Here is a 16,368-nt window from a genome sequence, read left to right as displayed (position 1 = left end):
CTTCTCCCACGTGGACCCTGGCTGGGCACCCGCCTCCCACCTTCACTCCATCATTCCCGCTTATCCGAGCCCCACCCACAACCCCACCCATAGGTGCTTGGCCCTCCTCCCCCAGGGAGAAAGGGGTGTGGGGTGGGGGAGGGTGGGTCAGCACCCCTCCCTGGTCCAGGCGTGTCCCCCCCACCCTGCTGCTGCGTTGGAGTGTCCCCCGGTGCTTAGGACCAGGGCCATGCGCGGTCCAGCCCATTTCACAGCGGGACAAGCGAAGGCCGAGGCCTTGGGACGCCCATCCCGATGGGCATTGGGGCTTGGCCTGCCCAGGGAGGGGGCAGCGCCCTGACCGCGTCTGTCTGTCCCGCAGGCCCGGGGCGAAGGCGAGATGGCCAAGTCCCTGTGGTTCAAAGGCGGGTGAGTAGGGGCCTGGGGTGGGGGCGAGGTGTCTGCTTTGCACACAGCTTGGTCAGGGGATTCAAGGTGACAGGGGCGAGGGGCTGGAGCTGCTTCTCAGGGTGGGTGATTGTGTCCCGGCTGCTCCACTTCCCCTCCAGCTCCCTGCCTGTGGCTGGGAAAGCAGTGGAGGATGGCAAAGCCTTGGGACCCTGTACCCGCGTGGGAGACCCAGAAGAAGCTCCTGGCTCCTGGCTTCAGATCAGCTCAGCTCTGGCTGTTGTGGCCACTTGGGCGGAAGCTCTTCCTCTGTCTCTTCTCTCTGTAAATCTGGTTTTCCAATAACAATAAATGAATCATAAAAAGAGAGAGAGAGAGAGAGAGAGCTGGACAGGCCTCCCTGGCACCTGCCCCTGTGTCCACCCCCCACATCACAGACCCCAGTCCAGCTTTTCTCATCAGCTTGGAAATCCCTTCCCCCACCTATTTATGTTGAAAAAAAATTTAAGATTTATTATTATTATTTTTTTTACTTTTATTGGGAAGTCAGATCTACAGAAAGAAGAGACAGAAAGAAAGATCTTCCATCTACTGGTTCACTCCCCTAGTGGCCGCAGTGGCCGGAGCTGAGCCGATCCAAAGCCAGGAACCTGGAGCTTCTTCTGGGTCTCCCATGCGGGTCCAGGGTCCCAAGAGCTTTGGCTCACAGGCGTACAAGCAGGGAGCTGAGCGGCAGAGACTCTGATGTGGCTGCTGGGCTCACACACAGCAACTTAACCTGTACCACCACAGCCACCCCTCTCCCCAATGCCATCTGAAATAATTCCACCTGCAGAGACCCTATTTGCATAAGAAGTCACATTCCGAGGTCCCAGGGAGAGGGATTCTATGGGACAACACAGTGTGATCTGAGCACAGTGGGGTTGGGGGGCAGCCGAGAGCCCTGGTGCTGTGTGAGCCGGGTCCCCTGGGCCGCCCTCAACGGCGACCCTGCCTGCCCCGTCCCTGCAGCCCCGGAGGCGGTCTCATCATCATTGACAGCATGCCGGACATCCGGAAGAGGAAACCCATCCCGCTCGTCAGCGACTTGGTAGGCCCTTGTCTGGAGTGCTGTGCCACCCCTGCACCTGCCTGGAGTCAGGTGCCACCCGTGCACCCCCAGTGGGCCTGGGGCGGCCGGGGAGGAAGGGGTAGGGGGTCACGCTCGGGGCTGGCCCAGCATTATCGGGGACTAACCGAGTCTGCTTCCCCCTCTGTGCTTGCGTGGACGCTACAGGCCATGGTGAGTACAGCTCACCTGGACCCCACCTCCGAGCAGCCCCCCACAGGCGGAGGGTGGAGCCCTGTGCTTGTCTCAGGCCTGGCCCCTGGGGTGACTGGCGGCCTGACCGTGGTCCTAGTCCAGGCAGGAGGTGGGGCTGTCCCCCTGTTTCCCGTCTAACCAGGAGCCCCCATCACTTTGCCTGTATTGCATCCCTTCCTGTCTTCTATGCCCACTCACAGCGGGTGCCACCCCCTGGTCTGTGGCTATGATCTTGGGGTGTCCACTCAGACCTGGAACTGCCCCCCGTAGCCTCATCCTTTCCATTCACTCCTCAGTCCCTGGTCCAGTCCAGGAAAGCTGGCATTACCTCTGCCTTGGCCTCCAGCACATTGAACAACGAGGAACTGGTGAGTGCCTGGGGCCCTTGCCAGGGCGTGTGTGGGTGCTGGGACCCCCAAGGACGGAGGAAGGGGTGTGTGGGGCGGGGGATGAGCCAGGGACCAGCGCTCCATGGCGTGCCCCCCGCCCTATAGAAAAACCACGTCTACAAGAAGACGCTGCAAGCCTTAATCTACCCCATCTCGTGCACCACGCCGCACAACTTCGAGGTGTGGACGGCCACCACGCCCACCTACTGCTACGAGTGCGAGGGGCTGCTCTGGGGCATCGCGCGGCAGGGCATGCGCTGCACCGAGTGCGGGGTCAAGTGCCACGAGAAGTGCCAGGACCTGCTCAACGCCGACTGCCTGCAGCGTGAGTGGGGCGGGGCTCGCGCAGGGGCAGGGCTGTGCCAGGTGCCAGGCTGGGCCTGAGCCGGGTGCGCGCGGCCGGCGTCGGTGCCGGGCCCGGGCTCCGCGAGGAGAGGACAGCGAGGCCTCGGCGTGTCCGCAGGCGCCGCCGAGAAGAGCTCCAAGCACGGGGCCGAGGACCGGACGCAAAACATCATCATGGTGCTGAAAGACCGCATGAAGATCCGCGAGCGCAACAAGCCCGAGATCTTCGAGCTCATCCAGGAGATCTTCGCCGTGACCAAGAGCGCGCACACGCAGCAGATGAAGGCCGTGAAGCAGAGCGTGCTGGACGGCACGTCCAAGTGGTCAGCCAAGATCAGCATCACGGGTGAGGGACGCCGGGAGGTGCCGCTGCGGCCTCCCCGTGCTGTGGGGGACCGGGTCCGGCCGTGCCCAGCGAGCGCCCCATACTCAGCCCTCCCCCTTCCATGGAGTGGGCCCTGGAACAAGCATTTCAAAGCACTTGAGACGGAGAAGAAGGGACTGCAGGGTTGGGGCACATCTGGAAGCCAGTGTTGTCCTGGACAACTGGGGGAGGCTTCAGTCCTCGTGGGAGCCTGAGCGTGATGGCCTAGAGCGGGCAGCCGCTTGGATCCATGAGGCCTCCCCCATGCCAACATGTCCCTGCACCCAGCCCGGGTCTCCAGCAGCCCTGGTCAGCGGCCGGGTCCCTTCACCCCACCCTGGGACAGGCAGCGTTGGACACACACCTCACCCAGGCGTTGCCTGTGTGTGTGTGTGTGTGCTCCAGTCGTTTGCGCCCAAGGCTTGCAAGCAAAGGACAAGACGGGCTCGAGTGACCCCTACGTCACGGTGCAGGTGGGCAAGACCAAGAAGCGAACCAAGACCATTTATGGGAACCTCAACCCCGTGTGGGAGGAGAACTTCCACTTGTGAGTGTCTGCCTGGCTGGGACCCCGGCGGCCGGCGGGGACGGCGGAGGGGGGCTCCGTCCCACATGCCTGACTGTCCTGCACCCCACCATCCCACCCTGCAGCGAATGTCACAATTCCTCCGACCGCATCAAGGTGCGCGTGTGGGATGAGGACGATGACATCAAGTCGCGCGTGAAGCAGCGCTTCAAGAGGGAGTCGGATGACTTCCTGGGCCAGACCATCATCGAGGTGCGGACGCTGAGCGGCGAGATGGACGTGTGGTACAACCTGGGTGAGCAGGGCTGGGGGCGGGGCCCTGGGGCTGGGGGCGGGGCCCTGGGGGCTGGGGCGGGGCTCTGGGGGCTGGGGGCGGGGCCCTGGGGGGGCTGGGGGTGGGGCCCTGGGGGCTGGGGCGGGGCTCTGGGGGCTGGGGCGGGGCCTGGGCTGGGGCGGGGCTCTGGGGGCTGGGGGCGGGGCCCTGGGGGCGGGGCTCTGGGGGCTGGGGGCGGGGCCCTGGGGGCTGGGGGCGGGGCCCTGGGGGCTAGGGGAGGGGCCCTGGGGCTGGGGGCGGGGCCCTGGGGAGGCGGGGCCTGGAAGGGCAGGGGAGGGGTCTTCAGGGGAAAGAGGGGCTTGGGAGGCTTTGGCAGAGGAACCCAATCTGATGGTGGAGGACGAGTCTGCGGCCCCCAGCCTGAAGGCAGTCTGAGCCCCCATGAGGATAGGCGGTACCCAGGCTCGGAAGAGCCCAGGAGCCAGTTGTTCAGGGCAGGCGAGACATGGCACCTTTTGTCCTGGTCTAATGCGGGGAGGCCTCCTGGTCTCCCGGAAGACGAGGGAGCCTTTTCTGGCAGACGGCAGAAGGCTGAGCTTGCAGAATCCAGTCTCACGAGGGCGGTCTTGTAAGGGAACCCTAGTCTAGAATCCGGGGGTGCTGTCTGATGGGGGAGGTAGGCTGCAAGCGCTCTAAGGGAGGGGAGGAGTGGAGTCTAGACCGGCTGCTCTGAGGATGGAGGCTGGGTCGTCAGAACTTCATCTACGTACGGAAACAAAGGGCTGGGAGAGAGAGAGCCGAAGGGAATTCTAGTCTAAGGGAGGAGACGTGAAGTGGGTGGGGGGACGGCTAATCCAAAAGAACACCCAGGGCTTGAGTTCAGGTCCTGAGGGGGCTGTGGACTCTCTCTCTCTCTCACACACACACACACACACACACACACACATTCATATGCACACACACACATACACACATACATATGTACACACATACACAGCACACCCTGACTTACACACATGTGCACGCACACACACCTGCACATCCGCACATTACAACCACCCGGCTGCAGTCGACAGCTCCGCCGCCTCCCGCCTCTCTGTCTGCAGACAAACGAACTGATAAATCGGCCGTGTCAGGCGCCATCCGGCTGCACATCAGTGTGGAGATCAAGGGCGAGGAGAAAGTGGCCCCTTATCATGTTCAATACACGTGCCTGCATGAGGTCAGTCCCCCATTGTACCTGGCTCCGACCCTGCGGTCCCCTGGGACCTCCTGAGCCACCTGCAGCCGCCTCTGCTGCCTCCCTCTGACCGTGCTGACCTGGGCTTCCCAGGTCACGTGGACCTGCCCCATCCATCCATCATGATCCAGCTTCAGGGCTCGCTCCTTGACGCCCAGGCTGCTCCTTGGGGCAACACTATCCCCAGGACTTAGATTGCTGAATGCATGGCTGGGGGGCGGGGCGGTGAATGGGTGAGGTGTAGAGAGAGGGACAGATGGCCATGAGTGGTGATTACGTAGGTGGATGGACAGATGAGTTGAGTTGGGGTTACATGAATAGATGGACAATGGACCAAGGGATGGTTGAAAGGCCATGTGATTGAATTGCTGGAAATGTAGATGAGAGAATGAGTGTCTTGGGGGCATAGTGGGATAGGCGCTCAGGTGGACAGAGGGGTAGGTTGGTGATAGCTGAGTGAATGGATAAACTTGGGCAGATTGATGAGCAGATGGGTACCTTGTTGGGTGGGCATGTGTGTATACGGGAAGATGATGGGGTGAATGGGTGAGGCATTAGGAAGAAGGATGAGTCATGGTGGTGGGTGGGTAAATAAGAAGATAGATGGATGGATGAATGGATGGATGGGTGGATGGATGGATGGATGGATGGGTGGGCGGGTGGATGGATGGATGGGTAGATGGATGGATGGGTGGATGGGTGGATGGATGGATGGATGGATGGGTGGGCGGGTGGATGGATGGATGGATGGATGGGTGGGTGGATGGATGGATGGATGGATGGATGGGTGGATGGGTGGATGGATGGATGGATGGGTAGATGGATGAGTGGATGGACCACATTTTGGATTAACTGAAGAAATGGGTGGGTGAGTAGCGAGGAAGACAAACAATGGATGGATTGAAATTGTTGGCTGGCTGAGTGGAAGGATGAGTTCTTGGCTAGTTGAACTAGTATTATGGATGAACAGATGGGTGGACCAGGTGGTCAGGTGGGTGACCGGATGGATGGGCAAACTCATGGATGGTTGGGTGGAATGCAGATGGATACAGGCACACATGAGGATGACAGAGAGAAACGGATTCCCTGATGCCCAGATGCCGTGTGCTGGCCATGGTGACCCGCCCCCCATTCTCCCTCCCTGTCCTCCCCCCGAATGGCAGAACCTGTTCCACTTTGTGACGGACGTGCAGAACAATGGGGTGGTGAAGATCCCAGATGCTAAGGGTGATGACGCCTGGAAGGTTTACTATGACGAGACGGCCCAGGAGATTGTGGATGAGTTCGCCATGCGCTACGGTGTAGAGTCCATCTACCAAGCCATGACGTGAGGCTGCAGGCCGGTGGCGGGTGGGCAGGGGTCATGGATGGATATTGGTATACCTGGGGTTGGAGGGCTTCTTAGGGGGAGCAGGCCAGGAAGTAGCTGTAGTGGGAGAGCATCTCACCCTTTCCTGGGAGATTAGGAAAGTGTGAGCAACATGAATGAGAGATGGAGCTGCTGAGATGGACCAGGCGGCAGAGGTGATCTTGGAGGACACAATGGGATGGGGAAGGGCAGGGGGTGGCTGGGGAATGGGAGTGGGGAGCATTCCCAGATGCTGCCTGGAGGCATCCCAGGGTCAGGGAGACCTGGGCCATCCAGGTGGACCCTGGACCCAGTGCCTTGTACCCCCTGTCACAGTCACTTCGCCTGCCTCTCCTCCAAGTACATGTGTCCTGGGGTGCCAGCCGTTATGAGCACACTGCTGGCCAACATCAATGCATACTACGCACACACCACCGCCTCCACCAATGTGTCTGCCTCCGACCGCTTTGCTGCCTCCAACTTTGGGGTCAGTCTTGGGGCATGCGCATGCAGAACAGGGGAAGGGGTGGCAGAAGAGACCCAACACTGCTGGGTCCCCAAGCATGACTCTGTGTGACTTTGCACACCTCCCTTCTGTTTTCTGGGATTCCATTTATTCTCTCCGCAGGGTGGAGTGGGTGTGGGGAGAGTTTGGGTCCATGATATATGGTGCTTAATCAAACCATGTGGCAGTCCTCATTGGCTGGCTCCCATGACCACCCATCCCACACATCCTCTCTCTCCCCCACCCCAGAAAGAACGCTTTGTGAAGCTTTTGGACCAACTACATAACTCTCTGAGGATTGACCTGTCCATGTACCGGGTGAGAAGCGAGATCGCTGGGCAGCAGAGAGGGGGTGGGCAGACACGTGTGTGCTCCAACATGAAGGATCAAGCAGGCGTGTGCATGGGGGGAGCCATCTTAACAGGTGGAACATGTCCCTTGGGACATGCGTCTACACACGAGCAGTACCTGTTCCAACATGCATAGTGCAGCCAAGCAAGACCCCTGTCCCCCGTCCCATTGCTTTAGCGTGTCATCTTCAACTCTCTGTTCTGCAGAAACTTGAAGACCCTTGCATCTGCCCTACTTCCTGTTACAATGCCTTTTCCCATTCTCCACCAGCCTTCTTCTTCCATCTCACCTCCCCTTCTCGCTTCCAACAGAACAATTTCCCAGCCAGCAGCCCAGAGAGACTGCAGGATCTTAAGTCCACTGTGGACCTCCTCACCAGCATCACCTTCTTCCGTATGAAGGTAGGAGTTGTGGAAGGGCTAGGCCACATCTGCTGCTCAGTAGTGCCGTGGTTGCACGACTCCTGCTATGTGTCCTGCCACCTGTGGGGACTTATTGCACTTTCTGGGAAATGCCTGCACTTCACCTCCATGCCTGCTCATCTCCTTTTAGGTCCAAGAATTGCAGAGCCCTCCTCGAGCAAGCCAAGTGGTAAAGGACTGTGTGAAAGCCTGCCTCAACTCCACTTATGAGTACATCTTCAACAATTGTCACGAGCTGTACAGCCGAGAGTACCAGACGGACCCGGTGAGGCTCCCAGATAGAAGGAGGGGTGGGGGAAGTTAAACAGGCCCTGAGTTGAGTCCCAGCTTGGCCCCATTCTGAAGGGTCTGATGTGTTAAATGACTATAGCTGATCACACTTCTTTCCATTGATTATCCAAGTTGGGTTCAATCGGCCTGAATATGATGTTTGCTGGAGGTGATGGTAGAACTGGAGTTTGTTGAGTTCAATGAAGTTGCACTGGGTTGGTTCGAGTTGGGTTGGTTTGGATTGGGTTGAGTTGAGTTGGGTTGAGTGATGCTGGGTTGAATTGAGTTGGCTTGGGTTGGTTGGGTTGAGTTTAAATTGAGTTGAATTTGGTTTGGGTGGGTTGGGTTGGGTTGAGGTTAATTGAATTGAATTTGGTTGAGTTGGGTTGAATTTGGTTAGGTTGGGTAGGTTAAGTTGGCTTGGCTTGGTGTGTTGCGTTGGTTGAGTTGGGTGGGTTGAAATGGCTTAGGTAGGGTTAGGATGGGTGGAGTTGGGTTGGTTGAGGTGAATTGAGTTGGCTTGGGTTGGTTGAGGTGAATTGAGTTGGCTTGGGTTGGTTGAGGTGAATTGAGTTGGCTTGGGTTGAGTGGGGTTGGCTTGGATTGGCTTTGCTTGGTTGGGTGGAGTGAAATTGGGTTCCAATCAATTTCTTTCCCTTCCTTTGAGGTTGGTGCTGCTCTTGGGTAAGATCATAAGGTTTAATCCCAGTGGAGTCTGTGGGAGTCTTGTTCCATTGTGTTCAGTTTAATTCCACTTCATTCACATTGCCATTGGCCCAAGTTCAAGTCCATTAAATTACCTCTCAGGAGGGTTGACTTCTTGTAGCCAAGTGAGCTGGATTTGCATTCATTTCCACTGCATTTGTTGGAGTGAGATTGGGTCTGTTCCATTCAGCTCCATTTTCATTCATATGCCCTCAGCTGTTTGAGTTGGGTCCAAGTGAATAGAGCTGTATGGGCATGAGCTATCTTAGTAATTCTGCTTTTCCTTAGGCAAACGTCCCACCCAGGCCACTCAGGAACCTTCTGCTCTTCAATAAGGACCCCACTGAGGCACCTGTCTGGGATCCCTTCGAGCCGAACATCTCTCCTGCTTCTTTCAGGCCAAGAAGGGGGAGGTGCCCGCAGAGGAGCAAGGCCCCAGCATCAAGAACCTAGACTTCTGGTCTAAGCTGATTACCCTCATCGTGTCCATCATTGAGGAAGACAAAAATTCCTACACCCCCTGCCTCAACCAGTGAGTTGTCCGTATGTGCAGTTAGTCCTCTGCTTGAGTGTGCGCAACTTGGCGTGAATACATGTAAAGGGGGTGGGGGTCACATGTACGTGTTTATAGAGGATTTGTGAACCTGGCTGTACCTGTGTGAAATTCAGATTTGAGTCTAGTGTGCAGACATAACTACTGGCGTCTTGTGGATCTACATGAATAAGTGTGTAAAAGCGTTTTGTGCCTGTGTGTCTGTTTATGTACAAGCATTTGCTCAGGCATCTGCTGCACATCAAATACATTTTTGATTTGCACCACATTGTGTCTCACATGGGCCGATGTGTGCTGTTACGCATACAGTCATGGTCCATGGGCTATTGTGCCCTAAAAATGCCTTCTTGTTGATTCTGAATGGAATTCAGATCAGGGATTTGAATGGAAATGTCTAGGCATGGAAGGAGTGGATCTGGGTATAAGTGAATGGATGTGTAGATGGGTAGGTGGGTGGTTAGAAGAATGGATGGATGGACAGGAGAAATAAATCAAGTGGATGCATGGGGAGATAGGTGGAGAGTAAAAGAATGAAGAGGTGAATGATTTGATGGATGGATGGATAGAATATAGGAGCATGGATGGCCGGAAGAATGGATAGATGAATGTGTAAGCACATAGATGGGCACATGCTGGGTAAAAGACTGAAGACATGAATGGGTGGGTGGATGGGTGGGTGGATGGGTGGTTGGATGGGTGGGTGGATGGGTAGATGGATGGGTGGGTGGATGGGTGGATGGGTGGAGAGATACATGAATGAATGGGTAAGTAAACTAATGGATAGATGAATGATGGATAGATGGCTAGGTAGGTGGAGGGATGAGTGATATATGAAAGGATTAGGAACTGGATGGATTGGTGAATAATACAGATGGACGGACACAGCTCAGGACAATGTCTAAGTGAATGGAGGGCGAGTGAGTAGAGAGTCGGGGAAGAGTGGAACTTCCATATGAAGTCCTAGAGGTGGTGTGTGTGAGCAAGCACAAATGCAGACCCCTCCGCCCTGCCCTGCCCTTGTGCCTGGGGGAGAGGAGGCCATGGCAGCCTATGCTGTGGGGCCTCACCCTGCCAGGGCGTCATGGCCGCCTACCCCTGACCTCGCCCAGGTTTCCCCAGGAGCTGAACGTGGGCAAAATCAGCGCTGAGGTGATGTGGAATCTGTTTGCCCAAGACATGAAGTATGCCATGGAGGGTGAGTTACGCACCCCCACCCCGTGCCCTGGCCCCCGCTGGGTGGCCTGCCCGCTGTGTGGCACTGTGTGGACCCTCCAAGGCTGAGCCGCCCCCTGCCCCTCACCCTCCTAGAGCATGACAAACACCGCCTGTGTAAGAGCGCTGACTACATGAACCTACACTTCAAGGTCAAGTGGCTCTACAACGAATACGTGGCTGAACTTCCTGCCTTCAAGGACCGTGTGCCCGAGTACCCCGCGTAAGTCCCCTGGCCTCCGCCAGCTCAGTCCCACAAGAAGACCCAGAGAGGTGGTGTGAGCCTGCCTCCCCCTGCACAGGTCAGGGGAACCCTGGGCATGGTCAATAGGGGACGCTCCAGACCCCACGTTCTCAGCTCGCAGCCCTTGCAAACCCCTATGAAGCTGCCTGGTTGAATCCTGTGGTCAGTTCTGTCAGCTGGCACTAGAGAAATCTCATACCCGTTTCCTTTGACAAAGCTGCCCTTTGACTTGTCCCAAGTGCCAGCGCCCACACATGAACTTGGGGTGTGGGACTCCCCAAGCTGTGGAAGAATGGAACGGTTACCAAATGCTGTGGGTGGTTGTTCCTGGCAATGCCCGTGGGAGGCGCTGTTTCCTATCATCCGTTTGACTCTGAGCCTCAGTGGGGGGCTGTGTTCTGAACACCCCGCTACGCATGCAGAGCGAAACGCACAGATGCTCGCGTGCCTTTGATGAATTAGCACAGTATTTGCATCTTTCAACACACCTTGCCATGGACTTGAACTCTGAGACAGCAGTCTTGAAGGACTTCTTAGCCCTCCTACAAGGCCAACACCGTGTACACTGGCGGGGGGGGGGGGAGCTGCCTGAGAAACGACATGCCAGGCGTTTAAGTGCCCCGTTCTCCCCCACGGAGTTCGTGTGAACCAGGCTGGCTGCCAGCCAGCTCTGGCTGCGACCACTCTGTTCGTGTGACGACGGGTGAAGTGACTTGAGGCTTGGTTGACCCGAGGTGATGGAGTGAGGTGCTACCCCGCCTTCCCTCAAGGATGAGCCTGTGGGAGAATGGGAACACAGCCTCACACCACGGGAAATGACCGGGCTGAGCCGAGGGCTAGGGCCCCACGCTGGCCGTCCCTGTCTTGGCAGGTGGTTCGAGCCCTTTGTCATCCAGTGGCTGGATGAGAACGAGGAAGTGTCCCGGGATTTCCTGCACGGAGCCTTGGAGCGTGACAAGAAGGATGGGGTGAGGCGGCGATGACCCTGGAGGGACCCAGCAGTTGCCAGGGTGGCTGCCCGTGGCCACCTTCCGGGGGTGTGGGGTTGGGGGCGGCGGGAAGGGCTCCAGGGTGAGGGGAAGCACTACACTGGAGTCAGCCAGCTCTGACTTCTTCCCCGCACCTGCCCCGGCCCCCTGCAGTTCCAGCAGACCTCGGAACACGCCCTGTTCTCCTGTTCCGTGGTGGACGTGTTCTCCCAGCTCAACCAGAGCTTTGAAATCATCAAAAAGCTCGAGTGCCCCGACCCGCAGATCGTGGGTCACTACATGAGGCGCTTCGCCAAGGTGCGGGAGATGTGCCTTTGAGGGGGCAGCGGCGGAAGTGGGCGGGCAGGGCCAGCGCCGGGAGGAGGGAGTCGGGGATGGTCAAGGGGCAGTGAGGTGGACACTGGGGTTTGCGCTCTAAGTTGGTTGGTGAGGTCGCGGAGACTGAGTTGAAGGTCAGGTTGGGTTATGTCAGAAATGGGATGGGAGAGAAGGTTGGGAGCTCATCTTTGGCTATGACGCTGCTGTTGGTGCCTGTGTGCGGGCTGGGGCTGCTGTTGGTGCCGGTGTGCGGGCTGGAGCTGCTGTTGGTGCCGGTGTGCGGGCTGGGGTTGCTGTTGATGCCGGTGTGCGGGCTGGGGCTGCTGTTGGTGCCGGTGTGCGGGCTGGGGCTGCTGTTGATGCCGGTGTGCGGGCTGGAGCTGCTGTTGGTGCCGGTGTGCGGGCTGGGGTTGCTGTTGATGCCGGTGTGCGGGCTGGAGCTGCTGTTGGTGCCGGTGTGCGGGCTGGGGCTGCTGTTGGTGCCGGTGTGCGGGCTGGGGCTGCTGTTGATGCCGGTGTGCGGGCTGGAGCTGCTGTTGGTGCCGGTGTGCGGGCTGGGGCTGCTGTTGGTGCCGGTGTGCGGGCTGGGGCTGCTGTTGGTGCCGGTGTGCGGGCTGGGGCTGCTGTTGGTGCCGGTGTGCGGGCTGGGGCTGCTGTTGGTGCCTGTGTGCGGGCTGGGGCTGCTGTTGGGGCTCAGGCTGGCACGGAGGTGGCCGTCATGCGTCGAGCTGACGATGATGGGTGAAGCAGGGCCTCCCGGGGTTGGGTTTTCACTCGGTGTTGATGTGACGTCCACTGTGGTTTGGATGTGGCATCTGAGCGGGTCTTGGCATGCGTGTGAGGGTTGACGCTTGAACTGTGTCAGGCTGCGCTGGCCTTGGGGACTTCATGTGGGAACTGCCACTGGATATGGGATCAGGTCATGTTGTGGGTGGAGGCTGGGTTAACACAGTGGCTATGCACCCTGAAAAAAAAAGCCCAATCTAGTGGTCTTTGTTTGGTGATATTTCCCCTTGGGTTTTAATGGCCGTCCTGGTGTGCGACTCACCCAGCCCAACCATGTGTCTCAGGAGCTAATGAGGTCATAGTTACTCCCTGATCTTGAGGGGAACCTGGGGACTGGGATCCTCTGATACCGCCTCGTGCCCCATGACCCAACTCTGCCCCCGACCCCGCCCTGTGCCCCTGACCCCGCCCTGTGCCCCTGACCCTGACCCCGCCCTGTGCCCCCGACCCTGCCCTGTGCCCCCCGACCCCGCCCTGTGCCCCCGACCCCGCCCTGTGCCCCCGACCCTGCCCTGTGCCCCCGACCCTGCCCTGTGCCCCTGACCCTGCCCTGTCCCCACAGACCATCAGCAATGTGCTCCTGCAGTACGCCAACATCATCTCCAAGGACTTCGCCTCCTACTGCTCCAAGGAGAAAGAAAAAGTGGTGATCTACGGGGACCCCTGGACCGCTGCCCCTTCCCCTGCAACCCCAGCTCCGGGCAGACCGAGCAGAGCCCTGATCCCCTTGGGCCTGTGCATGTGTCCTGCTGTGTGTGTGCGTGTGTGTGACTGCCTGGGCTGTGTGTGTGTGTGTGAGGCCATGGCCAACTCTCCCCATGTATTGTTAGTGACTTGTGGCTGTGTGTGAAACCCGCCCATAGCGGACCCATCAGAGTCTGGGGCCGAACCAGCAGTAATAAGTCGGGGAGGACCCCGGTCCACTGCTGCACCATCAGGGGGCCCAGCTCCTCCACTGCACGCACTCCAGGCTCACTGCAAGCCTGGGGTCCATCCCGCCGTCCTGGTGGTGGGTGGGGGCACCAGAGGGCATGCTGCGCCCTGAGCTGCGGCCTGAGCTGCACCCCGGTCCCTTTGCAGCCGTGCATCCTTATGAACAACACCCAGCAGCTGCGAGTGCAGCTGGAGAAGATGTTCGAAGCCATGGGAGGGAAAGAGGTGAGGTGAGGGGGCGGGGTCTTGGCGCAGAAGGGGGCGGGGCCTGCACAGGGGTGGGCGGGGCCTGGGCAATGGCAAGGCAGGGTGCGGGACAGGAGTGGGGGCAGCCAGCCAGTCTCCTTTCCCAGGATGCCCAACGGCCCCAATCCTTTCCCTCCGCAGCTGGACGCCGAGGCCAGCGACATCCTGAAGGAGCTTCAGGTGAAGCTCAACAATGTGTTGGACGCACTCAGCCGCGTGTTCGCCACCAGGTGCGTGGTGGAGAGGAGCAAGAGGGTACCACCCCGACTCCCCCCCTGGGCTGGGGTGTCAAGGCCAGAGGGACGGAAAGCTGAGGTCAGATCCCGCCTGTGTGGCCTTGGGATTGCTGCATCTCTGGAATAACAGTGTGGGCAGACCAGTGCCTGGGCCATTCCTACTGTTGCCCAGTCTGGGGCAGTTACGTGCCCTGCCCTCCCCGTTGCTGTCAGCTCCCCTTTTTCTTACTGATTCCCCAGTAAGAGAGTCTGATCTGAGCCCCTCCCCTCCGTGCCCCACCCACCCACAGCTTCCAGCCGCACATCGAAGAGTGTGTCAAACAGATGGGGGACATCCTGAGCCAGGTGAAGGGCACAGGCAACGTGCCGGCCAGCGCCTGCAGCAGCGTGGCCCAGGACGCCGACAACGTCCTGCAGCCCATCATGGACCTGCTGGACAGCAAGTGAGCTGGGCCAGGTGGACTGGGCTGAGGTGGCGGGGCCAAGGGATGCATGTCTGCTCAGTGCTGCTTGAGTGGATTGAGTAGATGGAGGCATGAAGGGATGGAGAGATAGGTGGGTGGATCATTGGGGGATGGGTGGGTAAGCCAGGATGGTGGGTGGATGGCTGAAGAGAAGGCTGGGCAGGTGGGTGTGGAGGCAAGGATTAAAGGTAAATGCTGTGAAGATTCAGTGAGTTTAAATGGATGGATGGATGGATGGGTGGGTTGATGTGTGGGTAGGTGGGTGGATGAGTGGGTGGATGAGCAGATGGGTGGGTGGATGGGTGGATGGATGGGTGGGTGGGTGGATGGATGGATGGGTGGATGGATGGATGGATGGATGGATGGATGGATGGATGGATGGATGGATGGATGGGTGGATGGATGGATGGATGGGTGGATGGATGGGTGGATGGATGGATGGATGGGTGGATGGATGGGTGGATGGGTGGATGCATGGATGGATGGATGGATAGGTGGATGGATGGGTGGGTGGGTGGGTGGATGGATACATGGATGGATGGATGGATAGGTGGATGGATGGATGGGTGGGTGGGTGGATTGGTGGGTGAGTGGTTGATAGATGGGTGAGCAGGTGGATGGATAGATGGGTGAATGGATGGATGTTGGGTGGGTTGTTGGGTGGATGGTTGGATGATGGAAAGCTGGAAAGGTGGATGGACGAAATGAGAGTTACAGAAAGTTGCAGGAGGGGTGGCTTGATGCCCGTTGAATCAGTTGGGAGATGTACCGTGGTAAGTCACACCCTCTTTGAACATGCACGCTCAGTGAACCCTCGTGCATTCTTTGCTGTTCTCCCTCTCCAGCCCACCCACCTGCCCAGTCCCTTCCTCCTCCTCTTGCGCACTGCCCCAACCCCCCTGTTTGCCTGCCCCCAGGCTTCCTGTCCCCTCCCCTCATGCACTCACACCACTCTGGGAGAGTCACCAGGTCCCTTGAACACCCCCTCCTGCCCTTGCCGTCCTCATGACGAGCCCCTCACCCCTCTTGGTGGGTGAGCTCCATCCCCGCCCCACCTCCATGACCTGTCCAGCTGCCCCGCACACCGCACTACCTGCCTGGCCCCACCTCCATGACCTGTCCAGCTGCCCCGCACACCGCACTACCTGCCTGGCACCCCAGGGGTCTCCCCACACTGGCAGCACCTTCCCTGCCTCATGGACTGGGGCCACTGGGACCGTCTCTCAGACCTGCTCCTTGCCCCCAGCCTGACCCTCTTCGCCAAAATCTGCGAGAAGACGGTGCTGAAGCGGGTGCTGAAGGAGCTGTGGAAGCTGGTCATGAATACGATGGAGAAGGCCATTGTCCTCCCGCCCCTCACTGACCAGACGGTGAGGCCCCCAGGGGCAAGAGGGAAACCCCGCTCCCCTCTTCCTTGGGGGACGCAGGGACCTCCGTGCCTAGACGGCCGAGGAGCCCACCGGATGCAAAGGACTCCCCAACGTAACAGAAGCCATGTTAGGTCCATGGGAGCCAGCCAAAGATCAGAGGCGCCCCATGTGGGTCAAAAGTCACCAAGAGGTCACGGGGTCATGAGGTCATTCCAGGATCAGTTAAGTCAAAGAGGTCAAGTTCAGTCAAGTGTCATGGGACCAGTAAGGTCACCCATGAGCTGGGGGAGGAGGGGTCAGAGGTCACCCAGAAAACAGAGAGGTCTGCTTGGGGATCAAGGTCGTGTCAAGGTTATGTACATCATAGAGGTCAGTGGATTTGTCCAAGGGACGTTGGTGATCGTTTGAGGGACAAGAAGGGTAAACTTGTACCAAGGATCCAAGACCAAACAGGGGTCAGCCAGAGGTCATGGAGACCTTCCAAGGTCACAAGGTCAGGGGTCATTCCAAGTCTCCTAGGAATCAGGCTACCCGGTGAGAAGCGAGAAGAGGGGTGCTACGAGGGAGTTCCCATCAGGGGATGCCTCA

At 58.7% G+C, this 16,368-nt stretch overlaps 1 protein-coding gene across 1 annotated transcript in view; it reads left to right on the top strand.

Annotated features, from left to right (window-relative positions):
• Window positions 1-16,368, top strand: part of UNC13A (unc-13 homolog A) — a 39,761-nt gene that overhangs the window by 13,618 nt on the left and 9,775 nt on the right. The window contains exons 12-35 of the mRNA XM_040990253.1: window positions 362-408; window positions 1,399-1,477; window positions 1,664-1,669; window positions 1,987-2,058; window positions 2,185-2,404; window positions 2,543-2,770; window positions 3,194-3,335; window positions 3,440-3,609; window positions 4,695-4,810; window positions 5,992-6,155; window positions 6,513-6,663; window positions 6,931-6,999; window positions 7,344-7,433; window positions 7,585-7,719; window positions 8,828-8,961; window positions 10,092-10,177; window positions 10,291-10,417; window positions 11,310-11,406; window positions 11,581-11,724; window positions 13,094-13,177; window positions 13,612-13,689; window positions 13,852-13,940; window positions 14,237-14,389; window positions 15,657-15,780. Coding sequence (XP_040846187.1) covers window positions 362-408; window positions 1,399-1,477; window positions 1,664-1,669; window positions 1,987-2,058; window positions 2,185-2,404; window positions 2,543-2,770; window positions 3,194-3,335; window positions 3,440-3,609; window positions 4,695-4,810; window positions 5,992-6,155; window positions 6,513-6,663; window positions 6,931-6,999; window positions 7,344-7,433; window positions 7,585-7,719; window positions 8,828-8,961; window positions 10,092-10,177; window positions 10,291-10,417; window positions 11,310-11,406; window positions 11,581-11,724; window positions 13,094-13,177; window positions 13,612-13,689; window positions 13,852-13,940; window positions 14,237-14,389; window positions 15,657-15,780 — 2,805 coding nt within the window. The remainder of the gene's footprint in view (window positions 1-361; window positions 409-1,398; window positions 1,478-1,663; window positions 1,670-1,986; window positions 2,059-2,184; window positions 2,405-2,542; window positions 2,771-3,193; window positions 3,336-3,439; window positions 3,610-4,694; window positions 4,811-5,991; window positions 6,156-6,512; window positions 6,664-6,930; window positions 7,000-7,343; window positions 7,434-7,584; window positions 7,720-8,827; window positions 8,962-10,091; window positions 10,178-10,290; window positions 10,418-11,309; window positions 11,407-11,580; window positions 11,725-13,093; window positions 13,178-13,611; window positions 13,690-13,851; window positions 13,941-14,236; window positions 14,390-15,656; window positions 15,781-16,368) is intronic.

The sequence above is a fragment of the Ochotona curzoniae genome, unplaced genomic scaffold (genome assembly GCF_017591425.1).
Source record: "Ochotona curzoniae isolate NIBS_2020 unplaced genomic scaffold, NIBS_Ocur_1.0 contig_605, whole genome shotgun sequence".
Classification (NCBI taxonomy): Eukaryota; Metazoa; Chordata; class Mammalia; order Lagomorpha; family Ochotonidae; genus Ochotona; species Ochotona curzoniae.
This window is presented reverse-complemented; position numbering and strand designations above follow the sequence as displayed.